General features: G+C 40.1%; 1 protein-coding gene across 2 annotated transcripts in view; it reads left to right on the top strand.

Moving 5' to 3' along the window:
* Nucleotides 1–27,941, top strand: part of LOC129181009 (neural-cadherin-like) — a 148,883-nt gene that overhangs the window by 114,748 nt on the left and 6,194 nt on the right. Inside the window, exons 27-32 of one of the 2 annotated variants that reach the window (XM_054775588.1) lie at nt 750–939; nt 1,192–1,358; nt 6,420–6,684; nt 7,293–7,476; nt 12,019–12,269; nt 23,013–23,167. In XM_054775588.1, coding sequence (XP_054631563.1) covers nt 750–939; nt 1,192–1,358; nt 6,420–6,684; nt 7,293–7,476; nt 12,019–12,269; nt 23,013–23,167 — 1,212 coding nt within the window. Of the gene's footprint in view, nt 1–749; nt 940–1,191; nt 1,359–6,419; nt 6,703–7,292; nt 7,477–12,018; nt 12,270–23,012; nt 23,168–27,941 lie in introns of both variants that reach the window. The other variant, XM_054775587.1, reaches the window with a different exon arrangement.

Below are 27,941 nucleotides of genomic sequence, written 5' to 3'. Positions count from 1 at the left end.
CATGCCAGCAATGTTGGAAGCCATCAGGACTGTCAAGGTTACATTTTTTTCTTTTTTTCTCGTCTCGTCTTCCACCTTTCAATGTCCCATTTTTGTTGTGCTCGTGCAAATTCCAAAGAGGCACTTTTGTGGTGTTGAAGGAAACGAGGCCTTTGAAGACATGCAGATGCCGTCTGATGGTTATTTTTTATTCAATAACCCTCAGCATCTTTGAAGAAGTTTTAAATGAGCAGAGCTCAACAATCTGCGTTACAAGAGAGAGCGTGTTTTTGCCTTTGCCATCAAGAGATCATGACAGTGTGAATACCTGACAGAACATCACATTCAATCCACATTTGGGCTTTTAAAGGCTCTGCTCTTAAACTTTTGATCAGCTGATGAACAGACTATTTAACCTTAATTCTCGTTTGTAATGAATTGCGTACTGAAAAAATGTTTTGTCTCACTCCAAATTCATCTTATTGCATTTTGAAACTCTACTTCGAACCTCCTTAAATGCCAACAGTATTTCAAATACTGAAACACAATGTAAATTCTTGCAAAAGCCTTAAGATTTTGATCAGAGTGTACTACTCATACATAACATATTCCCATAAAACTTTATTCAAGTATGGGAAATGACCTAAGGCGCAAGCAATTACTTTTTGTTGTGGATAAAGGTCTCTGGTTTGTGGGCTACACCCAAATTCATTCATTTTGTCTCGTTCCTTCGACTGACCGCATTTTTTCTGCAATATTCTTCTGCTCAGCTCTTTGACCTTGGCTCTCCAGCCGAATCTGCCAACAGCGTGCCAGGCTGCTCCTTTCGTAATGACCACTGCACCAACACGGAGCAACAACAAGGGCTTCCCTGTGGCACGACTGGGCGTTGCGACAGCGAGTTGGGGTCTGGCAGCTGCCAGTGTGTACCGGGCTTTACTGGGCCACAATGTGACCAGCGTAAGCACTTTCAGTTACTGTCAGTAGTTGCTTAGGCTTTTTGGCAAAGGCTGTAAGACATCAATTGGATTGGGGTAAATTTGGGTTAGTTTTCAGCCTCACATAGCAAACATTTTATCTTAAAAGCATTACTTTGCCCCGGTGAGAAGATTGCCTCGGCAGAATGAAACCTTACAGCGGAATTGTCATGTATTTCCCAGTCGACAGCTGAATTAATTGAACATGCTTTGTGTGTGCTTTGTGATGGACAAGCGGTTCCAGAGTTCTCCTTTGACGGACGCAGCCACATTCAGTTCCAGCTGCAATGGTCCCTGCCTGCGCGACAGATAAGAGTCCAGGTTGGGATTCGAACACGTGCCACTTCTGGTGTCATCCTCAGCCTGCTCTCTAAGGAGCAGAATGAATACCTCCGTTTAGAGGTGAGTCACGAGTAGATTTTGTTTCTCCACCTTGACAGCTGTGATTGTCTTGTTTGTGTGCTTTTAAAATGATGATTAGGGCAATGACAGTGATTGCTGTGAATGCTTGTCAAGCTGAGAGTGAGTAATAACAGGGTTGGACAAATGTGGCTGGTCACCGAGTGGGCTGCTGATTGACAAAATGTACATACTTTTTCAACCAGGTTACAGTAGGTCTGAACAATGGCTTCTATTACTTTTATAAAATAGCCCTGTGATATTTCATGTCATTTCCCTTTCTGGTGTAATGTTTCCAAGCAAGCAAGTGCACGGTAATTGGAGGGCAAAGTGCACTTGAGTGAAGGTCACGGTGTTGCTATTGAATTTTTTGTCACTGCTCACTTCAAGTGATGAGCTCATAATGCTTGCCGCTCTCTTGAAATCTTTTGTGGAAAGGGTTGTCCACTTTAACAAGTTCCTCCTGCTCCAGGAGTAGCCTGAGAATGGCGGCCCAGAGGGGGAAAGTAAGCTTCCAAATAAGCTTTGGAAAGGTAGTAATGCCATCCATCCATCCATCCATCCATCCATCCATCCATCCATCCATCCATCCATCCATCCATCCATCATCTTCCGCTTATCCGAGGTTGTCCAGTTCCTCCCAGCATATTCCCAGGCCAGTTGAGAGACATCATCTCTCCAACGTATCCTGGGTCTTCCCTGAGGCCTTCTACCGGTCGGACGTGGCCTGAACACCTCCCCAGGGAGGCGTCCGAGAGGGATCCTGACCAGGTGCCCAAGCCACTTCCTCCCAAATTACAGTGCCTTTCACCTTATCTCTCAGGGAGATCCCAGCCACCCTATGGAGAAAACTCAATTCAGCTCCTTGTACCCGCGATCTTGTCCTTTTGGTCACTACCCAAAGCTCATGACCATAGCTGAAGGGAATGAACGTAGATCGACAAATTGATCGATATATCGAGAGCTTTGCCTTTCGGCTCAGCTCCCACTGTACCGCAACGGAACGATGCAGAGTCCGCATCACTGCAGATGCCGCACCAATCCGCCTGTCGTGTTCCAAGGTAGCAATGCATCATATAAAATACATTTCCTCTTTCGTCTGAATGACACATTGCCGACAGGACGTTGCACTTTTCTTTTTTTTTTTAATTCAGACCATTCATCTCATTTCCTGGTGGGTCAAGTGCAAACAGCACCTGGAAGTAAATGGCTGTCAGATGGTGTCTGGACTCTCACTATTGGCAAAATCACAGGTCAGCTGTTTGCTGAGAATCAGTTTCACTGAGCTTGTATTCTGCGTAACAAGTCTGCCTTGGAAGAATCTTGTCTTCCCGCTTGTGATATGTCAGACAGCATTGTGTAGTGGTTTGGCCTCGTGTCTCATGTCTGTCTTTCTTTGGGACTTTACACGACGTAAGGAAAAACAGTGTTGTCCTCTTTCCCTTGTAGCGCTCCCTCAGAGACAGTTGAAGGAAGAGGTGAGCTTGTATAAAATATTTGGTATGTGTCTGCTGCAGCACACAGGAGCCTTTGCTGCTTTGGTTGTCTCTTGGAAACACTTGAGCCAGAAACAGGCACTCATTTGAAGAGGCCATTTTTTCTTTCTTGGCAGTGGATATGGGATAGAATAAATAATTGTAACCATGGCCTGCCACACTCCAGCAGGGTGTCAACATCTTTGTGTCTAAGGCAGGGGTGTGCAAAGTGCAGCCCGGGAGCCATATGTGGCCTGCAGCACATAAAAAAATGTAATTTAACAAAAAAACTACAAAAAAAACCCTCCAGCAAAAATAGAAAAATCAGCGATCAATTACAAGAATAAAGCCAAACTATTAAAACAAAGAGTCGTAATTTTACAAGAATAACATGGTAATATTATGAGGAAAAAGTAATGTTACTTTAGTAGCATAAAGTTGAAATTCTAAAGAGAGACATTGTTTTTAAGTTACAATATTATAAAAAAACAAAGGAAACAACAAATAAAGTAAATTAGATTGCGGAAGAAGTTGTAACATTACAAGAATAAAGTCAACATATCGTAAATATTGTAATACGGTTAAATACCGTAGTTTGAAAATGTAAATAAACCCAGCCGAAATACAAAAAAACAGCAGTAATTTTACAAGAATGAAGTCAAAATATTAATAGAAAAAAGTTGGATTCTCACATGAAAAAAAGTTGTGATTTTACAAGAATACATTTGTAATATTTTGAGAAAAATGTCATTTTAGTAAAATACAGTTCAAATATTAAAGAAAAACATTTTTGATCATACTAGTCATACTATCATGAAAACCAAACAAAACAAAAGGATGTGATTTAAAAAATATAGATATTACAGGAATTAAGTCCAAATATTATGGGAATTAAGTCATAATTGTGAGAAGAAAATTTACAAGAAGAAAGATTAAATAGTTGAAAAAAAAACAACAGCACAAATGAAATAAAACAGCTTGAATTTAAGAGAATAAAGTCAAAATATTAAGAGAAAAAAGTGTAATTCTAACGAGAAAATATAATGAGGAAAATGTATGTCATTTTAGTAGCATAGAGGTGAAATATTGAATATAACATGTAATTTTTTTTATTTGTAATGTCATGGAAAACAAAACCAAAAAAAAGGTTGTGAACTTTGGAAAATTAGGTTGGGGAATTTCCAAGAATAAAGCCAAAATATTACGACAATAAAGTGAAAATATTACGACAATAAAGTCAAAATTCTAAGAGAAAAAAAGTCAGATTCTAATGAGAAAAGAAGTCACAGTTTTATGAGAATAAACTTGTAAGATTATGAGAAAAAAAATTGTCACATGGAGTTAAAATATTTCGGAAAAAATACATCGTAATAAAAATAAGTCGTAACAACATGAAAAAGAAAAGGTTGTGATATTTGGAAAATTAGATTGGGGAAAAAGTCAAACTATTATGGGAATAAAGTCATAATATTACGAAAAGAAAATTAAAGATTATTTGAGAAGAAAGTTGAAATATTTAGAAATTTAAAAAATAAAACAGCAAAAACGGGAAAAAGAGCACAGAGTAAAGTTGATACTAATAATATGCTTTTTCACCTACTGTATGTCACAAAGCTGAGTTGCACTTTCTTCTTGAAATATATCCAACTTCTTAGCATACAAAATATGAAAGTAGCCCTTGCATCCTTTCATTTTTCACTATGTGGCCCTCGCTGGAAAACGTTTGGACACCCCAGGTGTAAGGAATATGGTGGTTAGTTTTTAATCCCTTTAAAAGATTTAGCAAATATGACACCTCTCCCCCTTTTCCGTAAAATAGGATGACTATCAAATTAAACAATATAGGATCTCACAAATGTATATTACATTTTAAAAGTATTGAGTGAGTTAAGTTTTATTGTGGACTTTACGGCAAGGTACATGTACAGTATGCATGCATGTTGGTGTGTGCATGTGTCTCTAGTGGCGTAGAGGCATTTGAGATGTCCTGCTGAGTGAGCAATAGTTAATGCAGGCTGGGCTGAATGTGAATTATCTTGCCCCACTGTTTCTAATTAAGATTTGGACATGTAGGAGCTGCAGTTATTGGAGCCCCTCATTGGTTGAGTCCATCGGGTTCACTCAGCCTTAACTGTTGAAGATAATTGTTGGCTCTTGTATACCTTCCCTTTGGGATGACTCCTGCTTCTGCTCTGCAGCAACCAACTTTGCAAAGCACTCTAGCGGCAAAATTACGGCATTCATTTTTGCCACTGAAAGTGTGATTTTCATTTTGCTGGCAGTGGTTTTTTAAATGACTTGGCCCCGACCTTTCCTTCTTCCCTCCATGGGAGCTGGCCTATTTCTTATTATGTTGTCTTGATCAAGTTCTGTGTTTGCCAGTCTACACAGTGCAATATGGCAGGAATCCAAATCAGTGGAGAATTTGTGTCACCCGTTTTTGCAGTTTTATTCACACAGACATACAGTGGAACCTCCGTTTTCGTCGTTCATCAGTTCCAAAAGGCTGAATTGTACAAAAACCCAAGCAATTTCTTCCATAAGAAATAATGTAAATGTAATTAATGCATTCCAGACACCCGGAAATATCAACAGTATAGAGAATAAGTATAGTTTTACATGCAGAGAACTGAATGACGAATTAAACTGCTAAATATATCACTTTTACCTTTATTGAAAACACAGAGATGAGTGGAGGAAGGAGGGGAGGAGCCACAATGTTTCACTCTAGCCCACTACAAACCTAACCTTAAAGCAGGGGTGTCCAAACTTTACCCACCTAGGACCGCATACAGAAAATGTAAAGGATGCGGGGGGCCACTTTGATATTTTTATATACTGTACAGCAATCCCTCATTTATCACAGTTAATTGGTTCCACACCAGACTGTGATAAGCGAATTTCCGCAAAGTAGGATTACTTCTTTTATTTTCGTAGTTAAGGCATAGAAAACGTGTTTCTGTTATGTGTCTCCGTTAAACCATTCCCGCTACACTACTCCCCTATATGTTAGCTTCCTACATTGGTACTAGTCGTATATTGAATTCAATTGTGTTTCTTACATTATTTATCCAAGTCCTGGCACTTGAAACCTTCTTTGGCGTCATAGTGGCCTCAACGGAAATAGCACAGACTGACACTCATAAATATGTCGTGCACTTGAACGTCTCTTCAGCAGAGGAAGAAAGGAGCCAGACACAGAGTTGTTCATAGTTTTGTGTGTGTTCTATGAACAAACACACATACACATAATAAAGATGATTAAAGGATTCCCTGCCCAGAATCTGTCTATCGGTGTCCCAAGTCTAAAAGAACCACTGTCCATTGGGCACGAAGAGTTGCTGTTGCTGTAGGGTAACTGAGACAGTGTATGAAAACCGAGACATATTTTTGTTGAAAACCGAATCGGTTCCACTGTACTGCAGCATTCTAGCTGATTATAAAGCACTTCAGATATTGTTTGAGTGGGTCCAAAGCTTCACAAATCCATTCCTGAAATACAGTTTTGAGTCCACCCCAAATAGGGTGTTTTTATAAGATTTTAGTGCTTCCTTTGTATGTATTAATGGTTTCGTTGCAATTGTCTCAGGTTGTTCAGGGTTTGCTGGCCGTTTTCTACAACCTCGGAGATGGAGACCACAACTTGACACTGCCTTTCCATCACCTGGATGATGGCGAGTGGCACGAGATGGAACTGGATCGCTTTGGCCGAGAGTTTACCCTGCGCGTGGATGGGGGCGGAGGGCGGCGAGAGATAATGGCCTCTCCTGGGCGGAGTCAGGAGATCATTATCGACCCCTCTGTTGTGATGCTTGGAAACTCTTTCCCGTCAGGACACAATAGAAGCTTCCTCGGTAGGTGGACTCATATAGGTAAGAGTTCAAAGCTTAGTCAAGTCGTCGTGCGAGCTAATTGTTGGCTAAATAGAGTTATTGACAGCTAATCAATGGCTGCGCTAGCAAGTTAATTTGTGCATAGATTCATGGGTAGCTTGCAAACACACCGAGTACCCGGAGGAGTTAGCTATACATGAAATTGTGTGACTCATTGATTGTGAAATGCTGCTAACCTCTCCTGATGCCTCCTCACAACATGGCTCAAAGTGATGCTTTGGTTTTAAGCGGATGAGCAAAAGTGAGTCAGAGGCTCTGATCTGTATTTAAATGATGTGTTTGACCTCATGTTTGCCACAGTGTGAGCAAACTACTCAGCAGAGAAAAGAGCCTCAAAAAAGTCCATTTTGACAGCTTCGCCTCCGGGCTGCTAATGTGTTTGTGTACAGGGCATTAGTGCACCTTGGTCCACAGGTGTGTCATTGAGTCCGTTTTAGTTTGTTTATGTTTTTTGTTTATTTGATCTTAACTCCCTGTCGGGGATTAAACTGGTGCATGAAAAAGGATTTTGCCAGAGGTATGTTGTCTCATTGTATTTTTCCGCCAACCGTTTCTCCTCCTCTTTGCAGGCTGCATGCGAGATCTGAGATTTAATGGTCGATCCGTTCCCCTGGACAGGGAGCAGACTTCGGATGGGCTTCATGTGGTCTCTTCTCAGGGCGTGTCTCGTGGCTGCTCTTCAGAAGCCTGCAGCAAACACCATTGCTCCGCTCCTCTGGTTTGTGTGGACCTGTGGAGGCAACATGAGTGCAGGTGCTGTATATCTGAAGAATAGTAAACACTCGCTTTATACTACGGTGCACAAACAGCCCACCATTCTCATAATATGCACATCTGAAATACATTAATAAGCAACCTCTGCCAAGGCCAAACTGTTATTAAAACTTAGAAATAATGACTTTATTGTTCATGTGATTGTTTTTGTGCTGAATTATTCAGCACTACTATACTAGCAACTGCTAAAGTGATTTCCATATAACTTTGTGAAGGGGTGAAGAGTCATGTCATTCCTTGGCTGTGGTCTGCGTTCTTTAGCACCCTGTATAGGGCTGAGTATTGTTTACATATTATCCAATACAAGTGCTAAATCGGTACTTTTTAAATGGTGGCGGTGCTTACAGGGTACCCGAACCATATCCACTTCCCCGTGGGACAAAAACGAGCTCCAAACTAACCGCATTGCTTGTTTGTTTCAAAAACCAAATATCACTGTGGTAAAAAGTCACATTTGGAGTCCGAAGACGAGAAGCTAGGCGGATCACTTCAGCTAGCTAGATACCGTCAGCGACAGCTAGGCAAAGCGTGGAAAGAAAAATGCAAGAAAAATGGAACAGCAATAGGTTTGATAAGGGACTGATCAGACACACTGGCATCGATTTAACCGTGTTATTATCAGCAATGAGGGGTTGCGTTTAAAGACACCACTTCATTTAAGTCAATGCACATGTTTTCAGCGTATTTTCTGGGATTTCGGGGGAAATACTCTGATGCAGCAAATTGTACTTCTGCATCACAGTCACAAAATGAGTGATAAGAATATCCACTTGTTTTTCTTTGTATTTCTGCTTATTTAGACCACACATACACACATAATAAAGACTTAGTGATGTTTGGAGTGTCCTTGAATGCATCTTGCTGTGAGCTGCCAGTGAGAATGAGGACGTGTCTTTCTGATGGACAAGGGAGGTGTTTGTGAGTTGGAGACACAAACATGGTGGAATTGCACTGCTGTTGATGTGTTCAGGTCAGAATAAAGTTATAAAAGAGCGCTAGTCTCTACACTGTGCCTCCTTCTGCCGTCATAACAGAGAGGCGCTGCTTGCCATGGTGCGCATGCTTTAAGCTATTTTAACGTAATAAATTAAATCAATTATTTATGGCTGGTAATGTGTTATTTTTGACAGCCCTAGATCTTTTTGGCTCTGTGTTGTGCATACGCAACCTGATCAGTGTGGTGCAGCTCAACATCACAAACTAAAAGGGTCTGCCTGAGAAGTACTCAGCAGCAGATCCTAAACTGTGTTTGACTTTACTCGTATGTCCGAATTCTGTGAGTACAGCACAGCCTCAGAGTGCGAGGCACTGCAGAGCAAGCAGGGGGCAGAGGGGAAAATGACTCTCGAGGTTTTGTATGAACATAATGGGAGACCGCTAATAGGGTGCCAATCTTACCATCTTGGTACCTTTTCGTTTTTTGTCAGACTGAGAAAGACTGTATCTTTGAATGTGATTGAAACTTTGGTCCGGAGCTCATTTAGGATTTTTTTGGTCTTCTTGGTAGTTTTCTTCAACACGTTGAATGTACCATGACGATCATGTTCATATATCATTGTATAAGACAGTTGTCCAGCTCAAGGCCCGGGGGTTGGACTTATCCCACCAGTTCTTTTTACGCGGCCCACGGAAGCCTGGAAATAATGCATGTCAAAAAGACACTTATTTTATTTTATTATTATTTTTAAAAATATGTGCACATATGTTTGAATTCAGTATTATCAATTTTATTTTTCAAACTCTTTAATATTGAAAAAAATATTTTTTTCATATATTTAATTTTGTACTTTTTTTGTACTATATTAAGTAAAAAAATATTTTCAAAGGATCTTTTTTTGAAAAAAAATCTATGTATTTGATGTCACTATTGATTTTTTTGTTGTCAAATCCAATTATTTTTTTATCATTTATTAATTAATTATTATGTATTATTACCGTGTTTCTCCATTGCTTTGGCTCATTTCTTCAAACAAAAATTACATTCTCTAAACTGTAAGCTCCTTTGGCCAAACAGCCTTACAGTTCAGCAGCACACCACAGCTAACTTACAAAAGCTCATATCTCTCCCAAAACTGTTCACTCCTACTTCAAAGCTAATTCCTTTCCCATATAAATAGTCAGTGCGACCAAAATGCAAAGATCCTTCTCAATTGCTTTGGCTCATTTCCTGAAACAGACTGGACTTTTTCAACACTCTTGGTTCTGTTAGCAAAAAAAAAAAATGGGAAGGTTCAGCACAACACCACGGTTCACCTGCAAAAGCACATATCTCCCCCACTTTACTCGTGTGTCAAAACTAGTCAATTCCTTCCGCATATAAAGTGTCTGTGCCAAAATGCATTGTCCCTTTTGGCCTATTTTTTATTCACAAACATAAAATAACTTCCACACATTGGAGTAATAACAAAATGTGTTTAGTATTACATACAGTACATACGTATACACCGGTACCCAAATTTGCGCTTGGCACCTTGACTTCTTTCAATGTAAGATCGTTGGTAAAATGATACAATGTAAAAATGATAATAATCTGTAATAATAACTGAGTGCATTTACTCAAAAATAACAGTACAAAGTACCACTACTCTGCCTTTGGTTTTATCTTTAGTATTTATTTGTGTGGTAATCTCTTGGGTTGTTTTGTCTGTGTGTGCACACTCATTATCAGTCTATAGTCAGAACGGCCATCCTATCAGTTTTGCAACATTTAGCAGAAGCAGATACTGTATAAGAGTCGTCCAACACACTTCAGCATTGAGCCAGTTTTTTTTTTATTTTTAGTTGTTTTCTATTACATTCTAATCTCTCTATTCTGTTCCTGAGCCTGACCAGGGGTTTGCACCTTGTGGTAAACCTTCTGTATTTACATTCATGAAGGCGTCTCTCGATTACCGACTTTGACAATGATGCATGTACCTCTTTAAGATTGCTCTTGAACTGACTAGATGTTGTTTATTCACCAAGTGGGAAAAAGTATGAAATCGTGCATTTTGTTTGCTGCTGAACTTGGTGGTGCGTTTAAAATATTCAAAATATCCGTAGGCCTGTTCTATTCTTGTCTAATGATGTCCTTCTTCATCATCTTGTCACATCTCTCACCTCTTTAGGCTGCATGGTGATGGTCTCCCTGGACAGTTACCAAATGCAAATTCTTAACTTCAGCATGTTTATCTGCCAAATCATGAAACAACAACTTAACTATGTCATGAAAATCACCTATATGTCTATCAACTGTCCACTTGCCTAAGTCTGGTATATAAACGATGGAAGCTAGGCCAGTGGATGCACAAACAAAGGAGGTATTACAGTAATCCCTTGTGTATCATGGTTAATTGGTTCCAGACAACGATTCCTTATTTATAAATGGAATATTATCTTAGTTAGAGCATAGAAAACCTGTTTATAACCTTCTAAATCCGGGTATTAACTAGGGATGCTCCAATTGATTGCCCACAGATGAGTATCGGACGATTGTATCATTTTAAAACGCACGTGAAAGCCGATCACAAAAACTGATGGCTGCGGCTGCAACATGACAATAAATGTCATGACAACACAAACATGACATGAATGTGCATGTCTGCTGTGTCACGTAGGGTTGTCAACACCCGTATTGAGCCGACAGGGGACGCACATGGTCCCGTATTGCCGCGAGAATCAATACTAGTCTGTAAAACCTCAATGATTTCTGTTTGACAGCTTGAAACAGGCTACGCTAATCGATGCCAGCGTTTTTGATCACTCCCTTGGCACACCTATTGGTGTTCGACTTTTCTTGCATCTTTCTTTGCACGCTTTGCCTAGGTGTCACTGACGGCAGCTAGCTAGCTAGCTAAAATTATCAGCATAGCTTCTCGTCTTTGGACTCCAAATGTGACGTTTTACTACAGTGCCATTTTGTTTTTAAAACAAACGGTGGTTAGTTCGGAGCTTGTTTTTGTCCCACGGGGGAGTGAAGATCATGTTCATGGGGGTAGATTTTTTTGGTTTTATTTACAGCATTTTTGATAACTAATTTTAATTGATGCATTGTTTGTATGTGTGCAGTTATCATGTCCCTCCTCATTTCTTTCATAAAATGCCTCAATAAATTAATCGAAAATGCTCTTTGGGCGTATAATTTTGTGTATTGTTTCAAAAAATAAATTACAAACGTTAATAAAAGCTTAAATAAAAGTGGGTCGCCCTTGTTCTCAACAACTCATGTTTTCAACCCGCTTAACTGAAATTTAAAGTGTGGTTTGGTTGAAACTAATTTGCATTGGTAGACAGATCTGTGTTGCTAATAAAAGCAACAGGATCTCATCATAAATTAACTTCTAGCGCTACTATAACACTGCAATTTCATGGATATGCCACAATCACGTTGCTTCGATGACGCTATGTAACATCTGAGAACGTGAAATGATGCCAAGGGTATGCCAAGGGTACAGTTTCCACTCTAAGCAGTGCATTGCTCAGGACAAAATTCGACTATTGTAATGCATAATTAATTGAACTTTTCATATCCTGTCCAACCAGGTGCCCCCAAGGCCACATCACGAAGGAGAGCTCCACAGGCAGAGCGTGCGTCTACACGCTCTGCGCCAGCCGCCCGTGTCGCCACGGCACCTGCGTGGCTCATTCGCCCTCACGCTACACGTGCCACTGCAGCGAGGGCTACCGAGGACGGCACTGCGAGGTGACGCTCGCCATGTTCCATAACGAAGACGGCACCAGCCTGAGCCTGAGCTCCATGTTTGCCATCAGCATCTGTGTGATGGCATTTCTAGGTAGCTATGTTGACTATGTGCTTTTCTACCTGTGGTGACTCTTCATACTTATGTTTGTCACTCCTTGGTGTGTCTCCTTCATGAAGTCTGTTTTGTTTTTGTATGACATTTCTTTTTATTTGTAACATCCGCTGTTTGTATTTCTCATACAGTAACTGTTTGCACACAAATTGTATTATTGATCTTTGTGCCAAGATGTGATCTTCCTATTACAGATAAGGGAAAGCAAATATCTGCAGTGCAATAGATTGAGCAAGGAGGAACATTGTACTGTATGTCTTCATTTGTGAATGACAGGGAAGCACTAAAAGTCCCCCAGAGAATCAGGGTGGCTTCTTTATGTGTTTTTCTATATTTCTCATCTCTTCTGTGTCCCCTGTCGCTTCCAATGTTACACTCTGGCTTCAAAAGTCAATTTCACTCTCAGCCTTACCTTTCATCTGTCCGACTGATTTTATATCCCAACATTCCCTCGTTCACTCCCTCCTGGTGTGTGTTTTTGTCTTCCCATCTACATTTCCTTGTATGTTTCCTTTGTCCCAAGCCACCCTAAGTTTGGCCATACTGTGCAGTATGACTGTAATGAGTTTTTACTACGGATGTCCGATAATGCCGTAAAAATGACATATCGTGTCATATCGGTATCTAAATGACACAGCAACAAGCTTGCTAGCACGTTGGCATGTGTGCCGTGTGGGATTATTTCCATGTTTGGCCTTTGGATTGTAAATATGTGTCAGTGAGGGTCTTCAAAAGATGTCCACTGACGTTGTGCAAGCTCAAAATGACAAAAGGGCAGCAGCCTCGAAGCTCGGGAGGCACTTTTTGGCCCTGTCCACACGGGAACGTTCCTAAGAATTTTTTTGGGCTGGTTGAAAAAAAGTTGCGTCCATACGGTGCCGGATTAGTAAATTTTTGCTTCCAGACGGGAACGAATCACTGAGTGAAAATGATATAATACACAAGCACACCGACGTGTGACACTGTGAACAAACATGCGGGTGGAACCACGTGACACACCAAACCATAGAAGAAGAAAAAACATGCCCATAAGTCAGTCATCTTCCACTTTTCAGGACTTACGAGTAGTTGAATTACTTCTGTGAGTCATTATGGAGAATAAAACAACAAAATATGCGGAGAATGTCGAGTGGGGTGAGTCATGTCCGTGGAAATATTCACATATTAGGTTTTCTTCTGGTCAGGTGACGGCGACAAGGCGGCGGTGAGTCGGTGACGTCATCGTTTTCGTATTGCCTGTATGCACGGCAACGACAAGCCAGCATTCTCAGATTTTCCCACTCTGGAAGCTGTTTTCAAAAAATACCATTTCAGGTCACCCAGAACCCGTGTGGATGAGAGGCTGAAACGATAAAACACTTTGCCGCTTTGACATGAACACGTTTCCGTGTGGATAGCCCCTTATTATCAAGGAAGTACCTTCTTCTTACCATTAGACCAAAGACAAAAGAGCACATCCGGCCTTCACAATAAAGTCTGACAGACAGCATGTAACAAAATAAGGGTCTTCAATCTGCAATCTGGTTATGCGAGAGGGAAAGTAAGGTGTCTTTCTTTAATTGGTCGGGATTTTTTTGCATGACTTATCTCAAATAACTCATGACAAAACAGGAAAATGGTGTCTGTGTGACGTCTCGCTGCCACGTTGTGTCTTTGGGAATAGTCACGTTTTCAATGAAGGTAAAAGTAACCTTAAATGTTCATTTATCTCTTTCATTCTGCATTTATATGCATTTATGATTGTTTTATGCATGTAAAACTAGAATTGTAAAATGATAAAAACACATTTTGTGCTAACATTTTTTAGGCAACCACAGATGACATCATAGATGGGCAACGTAGCCGACTCTGTTAGCAAGCTAAGCTTCTTTGTTAGAAGCTAAGAAGCTATTTTGTGATGAAAATACGTTAAGAGCACAGTTGGAATCATGGAGTGTATTAACAACATGGCAAGACATGCGCCATATTGTACACTAACCAGAAATTTTTGCCGTTAACCGAAAAACATGCTAACCGGGGTGGATGCTAACTGGGGTTCCCCTGTTCATGATTAGGGGTTTGTGGTTTGTTTATATTGTTGATTGAGTTTATTGGGTTGGTATACAATTTAGTTTTTAACACCACCGATCAAAAGTTTTAGAACACCCCAGTTTCTCTGTGGGGGAAAAAAAACTTTCATTTTTAAGTGTTAAGATGGTCTGTTTCTCTTCTTAGACTTAGACAGACTTTGTTGATCCACAAGGGAAAGTGCTTGGTTACAGTAGCTCGATTGCAGAAGTCTTCTGATCAAATATTTGGTAACTGATCATTTCAGCCCTGCCGATGAGCGAGCGTCTGTCCATGTAAACAATCTAATGTGATGCCGGATTGCGTCGTAACTTGTGTAAGATCTTGGCGGGTTCACTTATATAACCATCCACATCCGCTGCTGTTGCCTTTTTAAATATGTATGCGTCGATGTCCCTGTAGTGCACGAGGCACTAAAAAAGACAAACTAACAGTTTCGGTCATGGTTAAGTTAATTCCAGAGGTCTCGTGGGATGTGTATGGTCCTCGTAAAGGTAGAAGGGCAAGCGTGTGTGAGTGGCTTTGAATGTTGTTGCTCTAACTTGTCTCCGTAGGGCCGCCATGCTGTTTATGAGTCTTTGTGTCAGAGGCAGCCTTATAAAACACTTGGCCAGGTCGGTACACAGCCTCTGCCTCTATAACAGACCCCTCCAGGGCGTGTGTGTCGTATTGGGAGTGTTATTGCAAACTTGAAAGTGAAATGTACAAACCAGACCACAACACATGATAATGAATTCAAATCATGCGCCACCTGCATACCGACTGCAAAAAAAGGTGCTGTCCATTGAAAGTGGGCTGAGGAGACATTTATGTGAGCCGGTATCACCGACTTCTGTTGCGTAGCAGTATCATAAATTCACAAAGAAACGAGCAGTCTTTGGTGACTCATTACATTGCCACACCTTTTAATAAAGCAAGTTAAATAAATATAGTCCTGGCTTTAAAGCATAAAGAAGGAGCAGTTTTACCTCATGAAAAGTCCGGATGGGGGAGCGGAAATAAAATGGATAATGATGGGCTGGTTGTACAGTATGTACTTGTTTAATGACCAGCCTTATCACCGCGGGAAGCACAGCCGTAAATATGCTCTCACACTCGCAACGCTGGCGACTAACTGGGTGCTAAATTAAAGGGGGACTCCTGCTCTGCTTCAGCTTGCATTAAAAGTTAAAATGATCATCCATTATTAAACTTTACATGTGGAATCACAGACGGACCAAGTGTGCTATGACAGATGAGTTTACAGACTGGCCAGGGCTCATTAGTCTATCGTCAAACATGACCATTTGTGAGTGCAGAATGGTACGGTATGGTATGTTTGTTTCAGACATGCGTTACATGTTACATGAAGGAGCATCACATGGTCCCATTTGCATAATTCAACATGTCTGAAAAAGAGTAGGAAGAAGCGGAGCTAATATTTCATCTTACCTCTTCCCCATGTCTATTGCTGATATTCATTCACACCTACTTAACTTTTATTTGTTGACACAATATTTCACTCTCCAACATTTGGCATTTACATATAATTTCCACTTCCTGTATGAAAATCAAGAAGCAAATAGGAGTTCAAATAATGACACCATAAACCTTGTTAAGGGAATTTATAACATTTTCAAAACACTAAATTGGGACTAACACACACACACACACACACACACACACACACACAGATGCTTGTTTGATGTTGCGAACATGACAGGACATGCCCCAATAATCCAGGCTCAAAAAATAGTAGTTAGTATTAAGGATCCACCGATAATCTTCCGGGCCAATATTATTGATCATATTGACAAATACCGGCATCTGCCTTTTTTTAATGCAACGGCCGATAAGCGATTCATTTAAAACTTGAGTTATTTTGGCTCTGATGCAGCCGAGCCACCGTGTCTGCACCGGAGGAAGTTTACAAAAAAAGAAACTTCTTTACAGAGCGTGAATGAAGCTAGCTCGGTTATTTTACACTCGGCCTGGATGAGTGTGTTTACACCGTGTCGCGTTTAACTGCTTGTTAACTCATTCAACACCAAAGACGTATTTATCTGTTTTTATAATCCCGAATGCCGATCCCAACAACATATTTGTACATCGTTTACGTTTATTTGTACGAGTGGTGATGACGCGACTCTCGGCTAAGACATTTCACGTTGGAGCAATTTTAAGCCATAAAAACGGCCACAGGGTGGCAGAAGTGTTCGGCACAGATCAAGTGAACGGAAAATCACACATGACGGGAAGGAGGAAGTGAGAGAGCGTGGAGGAGTGTAGCGTGCAGAAGGCTGGACATTGTAGGGAAATTTTTATGCATAAACACACACACACGTACACATGTGTGCGTACACTCACATACTTCAGTTCCAAATGTGAAAATTGTAAATAGTTCATGGTGTTATATTTGTAAATAAATTGTTATTTTGATGTAAAACAACCCCCTTTTTGTGTTGATTATGTTGGTATAGTTGTTCAGATATTTTCAGCTGTCACAAAAGCAAAAAACTTGTGTCAAAGTGAATGATACTTGAAATGTATTTTTTCACAAAAATCTGTTTTCTCCCTTTTGTAGTTGGGAACTGATATTTTCCTGAAACTTACCTCATGCAAGCTCTGAGTGAAATAAGGACCGGAGGCACGTTTATTCTTGCACCCAGCTGTCTTTACCGTCAGGACGCATTCTCATCTCACGTCAACACACTTCCGTCCTTTAAAATAAGAGCGCCGTTTACCACATACTGTTGTAAACGAAATAAGGGCGTCGTTAAAAATATCTCACAAATTGGAATTGCATCGGTAACAATGTCTCCCTGAACCACAAGCACAAACATTATCGCAGTATTTTTTCACTTATAGTAATATGTAATCCATGATAGTTTGTATTATTGCTAAATGTTTTCTTTACAACCATATATTTAATTATATGAAAGTTTTAAACCTAATATGAAACATTTGGTCGCCATTATTTTGACTTTTATCGCAAATGAATATCGGCTACAAATATCGCTTATCGGCCTCCTTGACCACAAAAAAAATCTGTATCGGCCCTGAAAAAAACATATTGGTTGATCTGGAGTTAGCACAGACAAACAGATAAGTAAGCAGCCAACATACCTTTTATCCCGGTTGCCCGCGCATGCAGTGCCGAGATTGGAAAATATGAATATAATGCTATAATGCAGCTGTGGTTGTGTTTTCAGGCTGGGACAAAATGTGCATGACAGCAGGTGATGATGTTTTTCTGTGGAGAGACATTTTTTTAGACTTTACTAATGTGGATGTACTATTTTTTTTTTTTACATCGGAGTAGGGAAAATGTGCGTTTTTATTCTTGTTTGTGTCCGTCGTTCATTCCTGCTTGAAATCTCTACTTTCCGATTTGTCTCTGAGCCTGTGAATGTATCCTGACTGCTGATTGGATGAGCCAGGAGCCAGTGGGAGACAGCTGCGGATATACGATGATGGTTGTTTTGGCGTGGCTGTTCGTTTCAATGAAGTGATTGTTATCCTCTCCAAGCTACGGTATTTTATATCAAATCGAAAACATAACAATCCCGGAAGAGTTAGCAGCTGTGGAATGGGCATGCTTTTGTTGTGCCTCGTAGCGTACAGTTACATTTTGGCCCTGAATCTGCCACTTTTAGTAGTAATGGTAGTATATAGCAGTTCATGCCATACATAAGACCGTGGCCACTTTCTATCTTGTAACATCAGAGGAGTAGTTGATACTACAGTAGATTGCGCCAAGCATCGTCGGCACTTTGTTGGCCTGAGTTTGACACGTATCCCATGTAGACTGGGAATTGTGCAAAGTGCCTGCTTTAACTGAAAATAAAGGATGTTTTTCCCAACTCTTGCCCATCTTTCACCTGTCTCATTTCCTTCCGCTACTTCATCAGTTTTCTGCCCTCCCTTGTCCGTCCGTCCTCTTATGTTTCATGCTGTCTCACTGCTCTCTTCTCCTCATTAACCTCAGATTGCAGTTGCAGCCAACAGGGTCAAGCGTTTTGATCAAGACGTTGTGGTTGTCCCCCCCCCCCCCCCCCCCGCTCATTTATAATGCACAAAGCGGTGCAGGCTCGCATGCTCGCACTTAGAGGGCAAAGAGGCAGAGGAATTATGGATGGATGGGTGGCTGTGGTGTTTGTGTCCACCCCGAGTGGTTATTGATCATGCTGTGCTTCAGCAGCACACCTCCTGCACATCTCACCCCCGAGTGGGCAAACGGTGAAGGCGTAAACTCAGGCAAAGATTGTCCAAGGGTTGCATTTCAAGCACCTCTGCACTGTGCATTAAATATACTTAATGTGTTTATTATCATCTTCTTGCAGCAGCGGAGGAGCACGGATGACTCATCAGGATTTTGCTTATCTGTTATGCTCGCTGGAGGTCATACAACTGGCACTCAATCCAGAAAGTTACATAAATAGATAATGATTTTAATCAGGGAAGGTGTTACGGTGTGGCAACCTTTATGTCTTTATAATGCAGGGGTGTCCAAAGGCTGTTTTTTTATTTGCCCGTGGCACTGAAAACTAAAATACAAAAATAACAACAGCAAAAGTGGAAAATTCAGCAGTAACTTTTTAACAATAAAGTCAAACTATTAGGAGGGAAAAAAGCTGTAATTTAATGAGAATAACCTCATAATGTTATTAGGAAAAATAGCATCATTTTAGTATCATAAAGTTGAAATATTAAAGAAAAAATATATATTTTTTGAAGTCATAGTATATTTTTGGGGAAAATTAGGTTGAGGACAACATTATAATGTTGCAAGAATAAAGTCAAAATGTTATGGGAATAAATTCATGATTATGAGAAGAAAACTTGCAAGGCGAATGTTGAAATAGTTGGAAAAAATAACAACAACAGCAGAAATGGAAAAAACAGCAGTAATTTTATGAGCATAAAGTCAAAATATTAAGCGAAAAAGTCTCAATTTTACGAGAATAAACTCGTAATGTTAAGAGGACAATGTCACTTTAGTAGCATAGGCTTGAAATATTAAAGAAAAAATATAAATTTTTAAAATTCGTAATATGATGAGAAACAAAACAAAATGAAGTTGTAATTTTTGGTAAATTATGTTGGGGAAAAGTTATAATACTTTGGGAGTAAAGAAAAAATAAAGTAAAAATAAAAAATAAAGTAATCTTTACGAGAAGAACATTTACAAGAAGAAAATAAGAAAAACAATTTTTAATTGCAGAAATGGACAAAACAGCTGTCATTTTACGAGAATAAAGTAAAAATAAAGAAAAATGTTTGCAATATTATGAGAACATTTGAACTCGTAATATTAAGAGGATAAACGTCATTTTAGTAGCATAGAGTGTAAATATTTTTTAAAATATGTTATTATTTTTTTAATCGGTGTACAATGAGAACCAAATAAAACAAAATTAAGATGTAATTTTTGGAAAATTATGTTGGGAAAAAATGTATAATACTACGGGAGTACTGTAAAGTCAAAATATTACGGGAATCAAATCTCATAATGTTATGAAACGAACATTTACGAAAGATTAAAAGAAAGTTTAAATATTTGGAAAATTGAAAAAAAATAGCAAAATAGGGGGGAAAAAAGCAAAAACCAAAGTTGATCATGATTTGCTTTACACCTACAGTATATCACAAAGCTCAGATGCAGTTTTCACGAAATATATACGACATCTTAGCATATCTACAAGTACAGTACATGTGTTGCTTTACAAAATATCAAAGCGGTCCTTCCATCCTTTCATTTTTCACTATGGTGGAAAAGGTTTGCACACCCTTGTCATAATGGATATACCTACCGTACCTGTTTGTGTGACCCCAAAAGAGTTCCAGGTACATGTTTTGTTTTTCCTTTTGAAGCGATTACACTACATCTCCAAACTAATGTGAACACCCTGCATTCCTCTGATGACTTCCAATTAAAGAGATACTTTGCATGCACCACAGGGGGAATGCTCCCCATCTAGCGTGGGAGAAAGAATAAAAAAAAGAGGGCAGGTAGAGGCCAGAGAAGTACTAAAAAACAAGAACACTGACAAACTTACTGAGTAATGAGGAGGGGGGGGGATAGAGGAAGCACCGACGTAACTACAGAGAGATAAAAATGGAAAAAAAGGTGTCAGTGTTAACTAGTAAAATATATCGTGAGAAAAGAAAAGGGAAGGAAAAAAATGTTTGAGATTAATTGACTTTAAAGGTCAGTCCACCATGTTGTATAATTCAGCAGGCAATTGCTTTGATTGATATGTATGCTTCAGGACCTTTCCCCGCTCGGCTTTGGCAGGATTCCATTGTGTGCTCTCAGCCGAGCGAGCGAGACTTTGACATGAAGCAGTGACGGGTAAAAATTCAGTGAAGAGGCCGCCAAGGAGTTGCTGTCTTTGATAAGACCGTGAACATAGGTGAATAGGTCTGCCTCCCATTAGTATGTCCTACCTGTACAATCAGAGAACCCGAGAGGTCTTCTAGGACTAATTATTGGCTGCAAAATGCCATCCATGGTCTCATGTTTTGTCGGATTCTTAAAAATGGAACTACGGCACATTGTCAGTTTTAGTCTTTCCAACTCACATTGTGCATTGCGCTTACGCCTTAATTGCTGGGTTGCATGCCACGCCACATCCGGTTGCAGCAGTGATGTGCGGCGAGGTTCATGGCTGGTGAGGCACTGACTCTTTTGGAGGGTTTTTTTAAACAAAACACAAAAATGTTTTCAAATTGTTTAGAAATACTTCTTAGTCCCATTAATTTAGTTGATTAACTGGAAAATATTTGTGTTCTTACCTCTTAGCTGCATATGAAGTGCATGCAACCTTTCGTTCCTTCTCCAGGAAAAGTTCTGATACTTTGTTGCAAAAGTCTGATCATATAACCCTCCATCTTCACAGTCAAATTCATGCATTCATTCAGTAGAGCATAAATATATATATTGAATGCATTTGACTTTATGCCAGCTAGAGCTGCTGCTATCAAAAAAAAAGCATGCTGGCAGGCTTTTCTTCTATGGAAGAACGGCAGTGACAAGCACCTTCCAGCTCACACACACCAGACCCCTACATGCGGCGGTACTGCAAGTGCCCTCGTAAATTTTTAATAAAAAAATAGTGTGTATCAAATCACAGCATGAAGAATTTAAGACATCAGAAAAATGTATTTATTTATTTTAAACTCTGAAGTATATTGCAGTAGCGACATTATTTACAATAACAGCAAGCAGTTATACAGTACAATGGGAAAAATATCATAAAAACTACCTGTTGGAGACCCCTGTGATAGCGCCACTATCTTAAAGCTGTACACACTACGTTTTATGTTGAAGAACTTAGACGCTCAACTAGTGTTTTGAAGACCACCCGTAAGTATTGTAATGATAACAAGAGCAAGATTGTTAAGTGAGTTAGCATGTTAGCATGTTAGCATGTACCCCATGAACCCAATAGCCACTTGTAGCTTGCCCAAAGGACATAAACAAGCTAGCTAGCTGCCGCCAGAGAGGTAGTGAAAGCCAGGCAAAATGTGTAAAAAAAAATGCTAGAAAGCCAAATGAGGCGATTCCGGTGCATGTTTCTCAAAATAAATTGCAGTGAAACATATTTATGATATTTTAAATTTTTTCAAAACCAACTGTGGTCAATATGTGCATAAATAATAACTTCTATATGTATACAGTATGTATCAGTACATCCATTCATACAATATATTACTTGACATTGCTTTCAAGTATGAAAAAAAACCAAATTTTGAAGGTGTGGCAGCTTTTATTTTGATTAAATTTTTATTTCAATTACATGTAGCAGAAACCTTGACCGCTGATGTGGAAGTTTGATGTAAATAAAGGATGCGAGCTACAGTTACGGCTAAGTTGATTTATTTGCACAGTCCGTTTCTGATAGCAACAGTCAAGGGATCTTCTCAGCTCACACAACACACTTCTGGCCTTCGTAATAAGAGCGCTTTGGGCTATATCCTGTTTACTTGTGTTAACAAAATAAGGGTGTCATAAAAAATAGCATCCATCCGCATTGAGGCAACAAAATGTATATGTAACGGATGCCAGCCTGTGAGGCTGCGCAAGTGTACGTTGCTAAAACCTCACTCCCTCTGCCTTGACAGCTGCGCTGAACACGCGGTCGACAGTACGGGTTTTTGGCCGTGTGGTCAGCGCTCTCGTCTCCCATTACGAAGGTCCTGTTTTGGATCCCCAGTGCATCCAGTGAGAAGCAGGGCAGGTTATATATACTGTACTACTTTTAAAAAGTGTACTGCCGTAAAAAGAAACTTCATAACGTTTATATTCAAGTTGAATGGTTTGATATTTACAGTACAAACTGGTTGAAAATAGCTTACAGTAAGAAATGAATAGAAGAGTTGATCTCATTAAACAATTCATCGAGACTTACACATTCATCCACAAAGAACTCTGGTTAGCGCCCTCATTTAAACCACGTAAACTTTTATGACCCTGCATCTTAAAAACATCAGAATCGAGAATCGTTAGGAACCGGAATCGAAATTGTCGAATCGGAATTGGGACCGGTTTTGTTCAAATTCAAGCGATGCCCAGCCCTAAATGCTGTATATGTTCTGAATCTCCTCGTGATTGTGTGCGTGGGCCAACCCCCACACCGACCTGAAGTTAACCTTCTCTCTGGCACCCCTCAGTGTTGATGCTGGGCCTCTTCCTGTATTCCTGCTGGAGGAGACACAAGGGCCTCAAAGAGGGCGTGTACCATGTGTCAGCGCAACATGGCGAGTGGGAGGACATCCGGGAGAACGTGCTCAACTACGACGAGGAAGGAGGAGGGGAGCAGGACCAGGTATCAAAGCACTTTATCGCTATTGCCTGAAGGATATGTTATAGGATGTATGCAATAGTCATGCTTATAATACTAAAACACATTTGCTCATCCCTTCACCTGCACTGTTCAATGAGATGTCTAATCCTGTGCTCACAACAATTATTATGAAGTTATTTCAATTAACTGCTGGCTACCTTGTTCACTTCAAACAATATGCCTCCGTTTTACCCCACAGCTCAACAAAGTACCCTTTAAAAGGCTGACACCACCATGTGTTGCTTTGCTAACCAATACAGCAGCACCTACCAAAGCATATAAACAGTCTTTCAAATAAACTGTGGCATGTGGAGTCTTACCAGCTGCCACTCAGATGATGTAATTTACATTACTGTAGTAAGTTCTCACATTTTTTTTTACATGAACTTGAGGTTGACTTGACATAGGGTTAAGGTGCACGGTTAGGGTTAGGGTACAAAATGTCAGCCTGTTTTAAAAGGCTGGTACAAAAATAACACTGCGTGTTTTGTGTTGTTGCTCTGCAGTATACACTATTTGTGAAAATGTGATGATATGTGTTCAGAAGTGTTCGGTCCAGCCGTTTTTAACAGGGCAGGAATAACCCGGGTTGTTCCATTTTTTCAACTGTGAAATGACTATCTGTGTCAAAAAGTAAGTTTCACAACTGAGTCCATTTGGATCGAATACAAGCAATTGCAATGCCAGTGCTGGAGAGAACAATCCGCTACCCAGCCAAGGTCCGGGGTCCAAGTGATTTCGAAAGTGAAACTCAGTTTCTCTTCCTCAGCTTTCTGTGGCGGTGTTCCAAGTGAAAGGTCTTGTGAGTGTGTAATCTCTGCAGTAGATAAGCAAATATATGCAGTACCCATGCAGAACAGAGTGGAAAATATTCCATTCCTAACAGAAGCCTCAAAGACCGATGCCCGCCCTCTTGTTTTTCTCAAGAAGACAGTTTTTTGTCAAACGCTGCGAGTGTAAAATCTGCTTCGTGATGAATCTAGGCAGCAGAATCCCCTTTGATATGTTTATTATGACTTATTCGCATCTTGGCCACTGGCTGCTGGCACATTCTGCATACCTGCATTGTCAGCTCTGACTCAGACCTGTTGAATGATGAAATGTCTGATTTATTTTCCAAGCTGCATTCTATCAAGACCGGCCTCGCTGCCTTTGATTTGCAGAACGCTGCCGGGCAAAATTATGCTGAGGTCCTGAATGTGAGTGGAAGTGAAGCAGAGTTGACGGCCTCGCACAAAAAGTGGCGCATTACAGCTGTGTCTGAAGTGGAGAAAGAAAATACTTTATACTTCATATGCACTATAATACACATCAGCATACCAGAGAGGGCATGGGGTTTGTTCTTCTGTCCTAATATTGACGTTTGGTATTAAAACAGATATTATTGTTGTAAATATAGCTGAGAGTAAAATATACTGTAGTTTAGGCAGGCTTGCAGGCGGTGAATCATGCAGAGGCAGTGGGAGGAGGACGGGCATTAACGGTGACTGTTTGTCATCCTTATTCTGTTTAAACTTCATTCTCCAGTTTGACATCAGGAGTGACATTTAGTTGACATTTTAGTCTAGTTTCCAGTGAGATATTATTATTTTGGAAGGATGTCTGATAATATCAGCTGATAATATTGGCATAAAAATTTGACATTGGAGCATATCTGCAGCATTTTTTGATGATATGGGTTCATGAGTGACATGAATGAATGATGCAAATTGTTACAATTTGGCCACATAGTGAAAAATGAAACAATGTAAGGGCCACTTTGATATTTTGTAAACCACCTCATGTAGTTATTTATATTTTAAGAAAAAAACTGCATCTCAGCTATGTGGTATACCGCTTAATAGAGCTTAATATTACTATCAACTTCGTTCTTTGCTCTTTTTTTGCATTTTTGCAGGGTTTTTTTGACTGCAAATTATTGATCGGCTCTCTGAGATCATTTTTGTGTGTGGACGCGCCACTGTACATACCCAAATACCAGCCAGCCGTGAGTGCCCCGTCATCTTATTCGGTCCAAATGACAGTTAAATACCAATTTTTATGCAATTTAACTCAGTTTAGTGTGTTCAGCCTGTTCTCTTAAACCACTATTGGTAACATATGCTAGCCAGTGGTGGTGTTTTTTTTATATATAGCAGCTTTAATAGTAGCACCGTGTACTGATGAGAAACGGGTACGGCTGCGGCCGCTTCCCAGCAACTACATAGCACCTGCACAGGAAACAGAAAACCAAAATAAGAGCACAAAACAGGAAACGGCACAAAAACTACGGAAAGCGCAAACTAAAGTCCAACCTGTGAAGCAGAACATGACAAAGCGCTGCTCTAATATCACACCTCAGGAAGAATCATCTGCAGCTTTCTGGCACTTTTTCCATAACTTGTATTGCATATTGTAGTATTTGTTTGTGTTTATTGTGAAATGCATCCGGTAGAAGAGGCATAATATGTTCATTACAGGACATTAGTTTGAGGGAAGAGCTGCAGCCCATTTGGGTATCGGTAATGAACTGCTGGACAATAGCGGCTATCTGATTTGTTATTGCTGTTCTTCTGACAATACAAATTATTATGAGCCCCGCTATGAATGAATGATTCTCTGGCGGCAGTAATAATACTTTCAAAACACTAAGGTGGCTAAAGGATGTTTTGAGAAATAATTCTAAAAGATGCAGCTGGTCAATTGCCAAACAGCGAGCTATGAGTAAATCCCTGCAGGCCGTTTTGAACCACTGTGTGAGATGTTTATTATTTTTAAACAGCACACCGTGCCGTCACTCACTGGAAATGAAAGGGATTAAGGACAGAGCTTACGTTATTGGTGCTGTATTTATTTCCCCCCGTCACAAATGTGCTACGTGACTTGACTTTGTTTTGGCAAATATTTGGAATGCTGGGTGATTTGTGAAAAACATCACATTTCATCAAAGTCGGACACCTAATTAAATCCACGAGAAAGATGTGTCATCAAATGGCGGCGTGGAAGGAATGCACGCACAAAGTGCAGGCAAGAATACAAGAAAATCCGAACAATTACACATAGACAACGACATGAGCATGAAAATCAAATGAACCAAGCGGTAACTCGTTAAGTAAGCACAAAATCAGCAGAATGCTGGGGTTTTTTTGTCAGCTAGAATAATTCAGAGAGAAAAAGCTCCTTTTAGAGGGCATGTATTGGGTGACGTAACTGCATGCAAACATCTTATTTGATTATTCATGTTTTATTTCTCTTTAAAGTCAAGATAAATGACCTCAGTCAGATTGTGCTTGAAGAGATTTTCTATTTCAATTGGCGATACTTAAACCTCAGTTCATGTCTCCCAGTAGTCTCTCTCTCCTTGACTCAGGCGCCCTGTACGACGTCAACACAGAGGAGTGCACATGTACGCTTATACATTTCATTCTCACCATACTGTTTGAGATGTTTTTTCAAGCCACACATTTGTGGAGTTGACTCTGTCGCTGGTCAGGGATCTCTCACACATGGATGACGATGCTTTGAAATCCCAAATGTTTGTGGATTTATGCGATGGATTTTTCCCCCAAATGTTGCTTAGACCCAAATGGTGCGACTGTCTGGGGCGCTCGCCCGGAGGTGCAACCGTCGCCATCATAAAACCACCACTACACTAGACAGGCAATGCTTTTACAAATATTTCTACATTCAAAAGAGATTAAAAGCGGACTCAAACCGGCGGGTCTTGATGAGAAATGTGAAGGTTAAAAAAACAAAAACAAAAAAAAACAAGTTCATTTTGGTGCAGTGGCGCTCCTCTGTGGTGGCTTCACAGAGCAAAGAAAAAGCTAAACAAACAGAGTGCAACCCCGGTTAGCGTTTTTTCTGGTTCATTTACGCCAAAATGTTGCCTAGATTTGCATACATTTTCTTGTTAGTGTACAATATGGAGTGCGTCTTGTGTGTGTTATCAATGCATTGCAGGAGTCCAGCCGTGTTCTTCATGAATTTTTAATCACAAAACAGTAACTAACACATTCTAACATTGCTAACACATGAAGACAGGAACCGGAAGTCAGCGCCGTCTCCCGTTATGACGTCATCTTTGCTAACTAACACAGTTAAGCCACAAGTCTCAAAAATTGTAACACAAAAAAGGTTTTTGTAGTTCTACAATTACAGTAATCCCTCGTTTATCGAGGTTAATTGGTTCCAGACCCGACCATGACAAGTGAACTTCTGCAAAGTAGCAGTCCTTATTTATAAATGGAATATTTTTGCAATGAGAGCATCAAAAACCTGTTTGACCTTCTCAATACGCTTTTTAGCATTATTAGAGCACTCTAGACATGAAATAACACCCCTATAGTCACTTTTACAATTCAATTACCCAACATAGTAGACATAATAATAGAAAATAAGACATTTTAGACATAACATAGACATGACATAGACTCACACGTTAGCACAGACAGCATAGTCGATGCTGATCTCGATGTAACATTACTGACACCTCGTGATCAGTGTAGCATACTACTGTAATGCCGCTACTTGTGGTTAAGGAGAGACTGACGATGCACTTCAATGGCTTACTAACAAGCAGAGAATATATATGCAGTGAACATTCACACAGGTGCTGCTGTCGGCCACAACTCGCGCCAGTCACTCACACTCTCCGCACTGCTAACCATGCTAACACTTAGCTTAACGTAGTCAACTCTAGCTCGCTTCCCAGGCCCTGCCTCTTAAAGGCACACACAACAAGTCACAGATATTACGCTACATATCACGTCTTCTG

This window comes from Dunckerocampus dactyliophorus, chromosome 5 (assembly GCF_027744805.1).
Source record: "Dunckerocampus dactyliophorus isolate RoL2022-P2 chromosome 5, RoL_Ddac_1.1, whole genome shotgun sequence".
NCBI lineage: Eukaryota > Metazoa > Chordata > Actinopteri > Syngnathiformes > Syngnathidae > Dunckerocampus > Dunckerocampus dactyliophorus.
Note: the sequence above shows the minus strand (reverse complement) of the source record. Positions and strands in the feature narration are given on the sequence as shown.